At 33.1% G+C, this 7,134-nt stretch overlaps 1 protein-coding gene across 1 annotated transcript in view; it reads right to left on the reverse strand.

Annotated features, from left to right (window-relative positions):
* The window catches only part of LOC107661357 (solute carrier family 22 member 23), a 24,766-nt gene that overhangs the window by 6,903 nt on the left and 10,729 nt on the right, over window positions 1-7,134 (reverse strand). The window contains exons 2-6 of the mRNA XM_016450882.1: window positions 6,685-6,788; window positions 6,462-6,616; window positions 2,988-3,156; window positions 898-1,025; window positions 719-821 (exon numbers count right to left, since the gene is read on the reverse strand). Of these exons, the coding sequence (XP_016306368.1) occupies window positions 719-821; window positions 898-1,025; window positions 2,988-3,156; window positions 6,462-6,616; window positions 6,685-6,704 (575 nt within the window). The 5' untranslated portion in view covers window positions 6,705-6,788. The remainder of the gene's footprint in view (window positions 1-718; window positions 822-897; window positions 1,026-2,987; window positions 3,157-6,461; window positions 6,617-6,684; window positions 6,789-7,134) is intronic.

Below are 7,134 nucleotides of genomic sequence, written 5' to 3' on the forward strand. Positions count from 1 at the left end.
TTATTATGTATTTATTTTTTTCTAATTTTATGTCTCAATTTCTTTTATTTCTGTATTTATTTGTTTTACTCTAATTTTATGTATTTTAATCTATTTTAATGTATTTATATTTTAATATTTATTTTAAATTAAGTTTTTATGTATTTATTTCTTTTTTTAAATCTACGTTTTTATTTTAATCTAATTTTTTTACATAAAATTTTATTAAAATAAATATAAATTACATTAAAAATAAATGTATACATTTGATTAAAAATAATTAATTAAATAAAAATCAGCTTAAAATAAATAAGTAAACAAATAATACATCTAACAGTACTGTACTATGAGAAGAAAAAATACAATAATGTACCTTTACAGAAACAATAATATTTGAGACCATCTGTAGTAGTATTTTTTTCACAGTATAAATTGGTTCTTCATAGAAGAAACTATATAGATGCCTTTTAAATGTTCGGATAGGGATCTTTGCATGAAGATTATATTTGAGGGTCTAAGATGGGAAACCCCTGATCTAGATGACAAATTATTTCCCAAAAATGTGAACAAACGCCGCATGTAACGCTCAAGAATCAATCCCAGAATGCATTGCAACAAGTTTAGAGAAAAAAAAGAGTCATTTAAGTTTAGAGTTTTTGATTATGAATCTGAAAGTACTGATGAAATCTAATCTAATCTCTATGTGGAGTGTTTTAAGAGGTCGTGAAGCAGCACTCACGAGTTGACACACAGGACGACGGTGTTCTTCCACAGGTTTCTGGTGCCACTCAGCTGCGTCACGCAGTACGTCTTCGGCTTCTGCTGCAGTTCAGTCTCCAGCTCTGCAAAAGCATCATCATCATCCTCATCATCCTCACGCAGAAGGTAAAGCACACTCACAGCAGCAGCTCTGCTCACCTGAGAGGATGCTGCTGGCGTCGGTTGCCGTGTCGACGCTGTTGCTATGGGCGATGCGGTACATCTGTTGCTTGGCTCTTTGGTAATGTTGAGTGACCAACAACCAGCGCAGAGACTCCGGAAACATCCTGAGCGGAGAAACACGAGAGCGGGACGCTTAAACTGAGCATTCTGGCCACAAACTGCCCAAAAAAAGTTTTTTTCCAGTACAAGCGTCTCAAAATTCTTAAATTGAGATACATTTACTTGAGAAGGAAAATGACTTAAGTTTTCAGGAAAAAAGGCACTTAAAACTTTAGCCATTTATTTCATTTTTTACAATAATACCCTGTGAATTTCTGTGTTTTATGTTCAATTAGACATGCTTTTTTTTATTTTTATTTTTTTTTACACAAAAGAGTTGATTATATAACACTTACGTATAATACAACAAATAAATGTAAAAATGTACATCTGGTTCAATGAGCAAAACAAAAGCAGAATTATTATTAAAACCAAAAACACAGAATTTAAGAAAAAAAAGAAAAAAGAATTGTATAAGTTTCATGATTTCAAATAACCAGAGATGCTTTTGATTAATAAAAATTCATTACAAAATTCGGGAAAAAATGAAAACAAAACAAAAAAAAAACATGGAATTTAGGAGAAATAAAAACAAATTTCAAAAGGCCCTAAAATTGTAATTGTTGTTAAACTTTGAATAAACTGTTGTTAAATTGTATCGGTTTCCTGATTTCAATCAATTAAACATGTTTTTTGATTACTAAAATTGAATTTTATACATTTAAACAAAAACTGAGAAAGAAATTACAACAAAAAACACGGAATTCAGTCAGAGTTTAACCGTTAAAATGGCATCACTTAAATCAATTAAAACCAATTAAAACAATCAATTAAATTTAAAAAAGGAATTGAGAAACATTAAAACAGAATATAAAAAAATTTGGGAAAATTATTAATTTTTTATTTTTTATTTTGGGAATCCAAAAATGATCAAAACTTAGGGAGTTTATAATTAAAATGAGGAAAAATATCGGTCAAACACTAATCTTTTTTCCCCTTTGAATTCAGTTTTTCTTACTGCACTGACAGACATTTTGTCTTGTTTTTAAGGATAAACTCGCTTAAGTTTGATACATTTTTCAGGAAACAAGACTTTATATCATTAAGTCATTTGACTTTTTCAGTAAATGCATCTTGATTTAAGGACGTTGCGATATTTGTGCTGGAAAACCACAAAAATACACAGATGTTTGGGGAAAATATCATAGGGCCCTAAAAGGTCATTGTTGTATAATTGTAAAAGTTAATTCATTCAAAAAATTAATGGTTTTGCTTGTTTTTATGTGTTGTTTCAGGATGATTAAATGTGAAATAGATTATAGACTAAAACAATGAACCAGTGTCAAAAAGAAAATGCTCAAATAAAGGAATTATGTGTGACCCTGGAGCATAAAAGCAGTCTTAAGTCGCTGGGGGATATTTGTAGCAATAGCCAACAATACATTGTATGGGTCAAAATTATTGATTTTTCTTTTATGCCAAAAATCATTAGGATATTAAGTAAAGATCATGTTCCATGAAGATATTTTGTAAATTTCCTACCGTAAATATATCTAAACTTAATTTTTGATTAGTAATATGCATTGCTAAGAACTTCATTTGGACAACTTTAAAGATGATTTTCTCAATATTTAGATTTTTTTTGCACCCTCAGATTCCAGATTTTCAGATAGTTGTATCTCAGCCAAATATTGTCCGATCATAACAAACCATACATCAATGGAAAGCTAGCTTTCAGATGCTGCATAAATCTCAATTTCATAAAATTGACCCTTATGACTGGTTTTGTGCTCCAGGGTCACATATGGTCAAAATAGCTGTCCGTGCAAAAGTACTAATTATTTAACAAACAGAAAACGAAGTGGTTTACTTGCTACTAAAAGATTTAATAGGCCACCAACCTGCTAAAATTCATTTGAGTTAGTCAACAGGATTTTCTTCTCATGCATTTCAACTGTGCATTAATTTGCACTAGTGCTTGTGTCTCATGCATCAGTATTGCTTTAATGTGTTTGATTGCATCTTACCAGACGTACGGCAGCATGAGCACAAACGGTGCGATGATGACGCTCTGCAGGATCTGCCAATCACGGCACAGTGCCGCCAGACCGGGCATCAGCAGCTGACCGCTCACAATGATCAGACTGGCGATCATAGTCATGGAGAAACGCCACGCGGGCAAACACAGCTCGATCCCTGCGAGACGAGAGAGCAGCGCTCAGTCACACCCCAACAAACATCACCAACACTACGTCATCGCCACGATTAGACATGCTCTCTCATTATTACAGCATAATTAATCCATTCAAATGGAATCCAGAAACAATAAAAAACACAGAATTTGGGGAATTTTAGGGCTCTAAAATTGTAACTGTTGTTTATTTTGTTAACTTTTAATAAACTGTTGTTAAAGTATATACAAGGTTCCTGGTTTCAAATAATTAAACACTGTTTTTAATCAAATTAGACATAATTACTCAAATTTAATTTAAACATTAAAACAAAAGTAAAAAATTATTATGAAAAACACTGAAAAAATAAAATCGATTTCATAGGACCCTAAAATTGTAATTGCAACTTAATAAACTGTTAAAAAATAATAATAATTTTTTTTTTATTATTATTGTTATTAATACAAGTTAATTTAACCATTGAAACAAAAGTCTAAAAAAAATTACAAAACAAATATAGTTCTCATAGGGCCCTAAAAATGTAATTGAATAAACTTTTGTTAAATTGTACCTGATTTCAATTAGTTAGGTTTTTACTAAAATTTGATTTAACCATTAAAAAACAGAATCCAGAATTTTTTTTTTTAAATAAACAAAAATTGGGGAAAAAATACATTTAAATTAAAAAATAATTTATTTAATTTATTTTAATTTATTTAATAATCTGTTGTTAAATTGTATACATTTCCCAATTTTAATTAAATAGACATGTTTTTTTATTACTAACATTTAATTTAACCATTAAAACAAAATTCTGGAAATATTATAACGAAAAACACAGATTTTGGGAAAAATATAACTGATTTCATAGGGCCCTAAAAAGTAATTGTTGTTAAATTGTAAAAGTTAGTTCATTTAAAACGTTAATTAGACATGTTTTTGATTGCTCAAATTTAATTTAACCATTTTTTAAAAATCAGAAAAAAAAATGAAAAACAATATTTGGGAAAAATAAAATGGAATTTGGAAAAAAATAAAATTAAAAAGATTAATTGTTGTTAAGCCTGTAGAAAACAGCTGTTGTATAGGTTTCCTGATTTCAATTCATTAGTTTTTTGATTCTTAAAAGTTAATCATTAAAACAGAATCCAGAAAAATTAAAACAGAAAAGAAGTATATTATATTACTACATGCATACAAACAGTAGTAAGCTAAAAGCACTGGGATGTTGCACAGTTTATGGTGTATACACACTCTTTTTGAGCTAATACTGCACACAAAGATGATTTTATGGTTCTTTGTTTTGTTTTTCAGTTGTACACGCGCCACCTAGTGGACTGGAGTTCTGAAGATAATGTGACACTGAAGACTGGAGTAATGATGCTGAAAATACAGCTTTGATCACAGAATTAAATTACGTTTTATTATATATTCACATAGAAAACAGCTGTTTTAAATAGTAAAAATATTTAATAATTTTACTGTATTTTTGCTCAAATAAATGCAGCCTTCGTGAGCAGAAATCATTTAGTTAGTAAGTGTCTCTCTCCTTATTCCTCCTCTCCTCAGACACTGACAATCACACACAGTGAATGAAATGGATGGAGTTCAGACCGCAGCATAACACAATCCTACAACTCTATTCATGTGTGAGTAACTGCTCCAAATGAATCCCAGTGGATCAATTTGTCATATCATGAGCGGATATTAAACCAAGAAGAGATGCTGATTATTCTTTGTATTAAACACAACAGCTTTCTGAAACAAAACCTATATTGTTAGAGTGAAGATGCATTTAGAAATACTACATTTTTCAGAAAGCATTTTATGGTCCAGCAGGTGAAAATGGTGATGATTGATTTGGCAAACACCAGTAAAAAAAAAAAGACCGTATTTTATTCTATTATGAAAGTGAAGCTCTTGTTAATGTTATGGCTGTTTTTCACTCACTGTCAATCATGATGATGTCCAGTAACCCAAAAGCTTTTGAGGAAACTGTGCTGTAAAGCATCAGACTTCAAATGTCATCTGAGTCTGAGCGAAGCAGAAAGCGGGTCCATTAGAGCAATTTAATGAACTCGGAGGTGTTCTGGTCATTAAACACACACACGCACACACACACTCACAGACACACACACACACACACTCTCTCACACACACAGACACACACACAGACACTCACACACACACACACACTCACTCACTCACTCACTCACTCACTCACTCACTCACTCACTCACTCACTCACTCACTCACTCACTCACTCACTCACTCACTCACTCACTCACTCACTCACTCACTCACTCACTCACTCACTCACTCACTCACTCACTCACTCACTCACTCACTCACTCACTCACTCACTCACTCACTCACTCACTCACTCACTCACTCACTCACTCACTCACTCACTCACTCACTCACTCACTCACTCACTCACTCACTCACTCACTCACTCACTCACTCACTCACTCACTCACTCACTCACTCACTCACTCACTCACTCACTCACTCACTCACTCACTCACTCACTCACTCACTCACTCACTCACTCACTCACTCACTCACTCACTCACTCACTCACTCACTCACTCACTCACTCACTCACTCACTCACTCACACACACACACACACACACAGACACACACACAGACACTCACACACACAGAGACACACACAGACACACACATCTTTATGGTTATTGCCACTGAATTAAGTGTAGTGTTAAATATTTTTTATTAAAATAAATAAATATATTATTATATATATTTAATGTTTATTATAAATATATTTACAAATTGAAATATAGGCATTATAACAAATACTGGCTTGATGGAAAACTACTGTATATATATTCAATTTTTTATTATTTTTATGAAGACACAAATATGGTAAAAATAGCATTTTATTTTATGTAGTATTTTTATTAAAATTGAAATATAGTATAACAAATACTGCCTTGATGGGAAACTATATACATGTATATATTCAGCAGTAATAAGATTAAAACGAAAGTTTCAGAAAAAATTATCAGGGAAAAATGTTAAAATATCGGTGTTCCTAAAAATATGCTTAGTTTTCTTAATGCAACATATAATTTCCTGCATGTGTCTTTCTTTTGATTTTGTTGATTTGCAGGGGAAATCTGACCTGTACAAGTTTACTTGAACTGGATGAAAAAGTTTGTAAGTCAAATCAAACTATGTTTAAACATCTTTCTGTGAAATGTGATCACAGGACGGACTCAGTCAGACGTTTTATAAAATCAAGAGGCTGCAACAATCATTACAACCTCAAAGAAAACAGAGGAGGAAAGAGAGTCAGACTCACTCAGGACGTAAAGCGAGAGTCTGATCGCCGCCAGACAGAAGCCTTCGAAGAAGCGCAGCGTGCTGAACATAGCCATATCCACAGAGAAGGCCACGGCCAAACCGAACACCAGCACAGACAGCACAGACACCAGCAGCACGGGGATCCGGCCCAACCTGAGACACAAAACACTGTCAGAGAACCAGCGCAACATCTCAGACACGTGAGTGTGTCTCTGACGTACCAGTCTGCCATCGCTCCCATCAGCAGGTAGCCGAAGATAGAGCCCACCAGCAGAGAGAACTTAGCGATGTGAACCTTCCACTCGCCGTCACACACCAGCGTCCACTGCAACACAAACACGACAGACTCATAGAGAAATATCACGAGACGGCTCACATATACACCTATAATACACTATACACTAGTCAACATTTGAAGTGGATCCAAACCTTTCATCAAAGTTGTCCTAAATGCGTTCTTGTCTTAGGACAACTTTGATGAACTTTTTCGATCCACTTCAAATGTTGACTACTGTACAGCACCGTCATTCTCAAAATAATCAAAATAGAAGTCATACAGGAGGCCTGCATTTAACCTTTACATGTTCATTACCATAAAGCAGGCCAATTGCTAGTGTGCAACCTATAGTAAGTATGAAAAATATGGAGTAACCTATAAAAAAAAAAAAATA

The sequence above is a fragment of the Sinocyclocheilus anshuiensis genome, unplaced genomic scaffold, assembly GCF_001515605.1.
Source record: "Sinocyclocheilus anshuiensis isolate Anshui unplaced genomic scaffold, SAMN03320099.WGS_v1.1 scaffold595, whole genome shotgun sequence".
Classification (NCBI taxonomy): Eukaryota; Metazoa; Chordata; class Actinopteri; order Cypriniformes; family Cyprinidae; genus Sinocyclocheilus; species Sinocyclocheilus anshuiensis.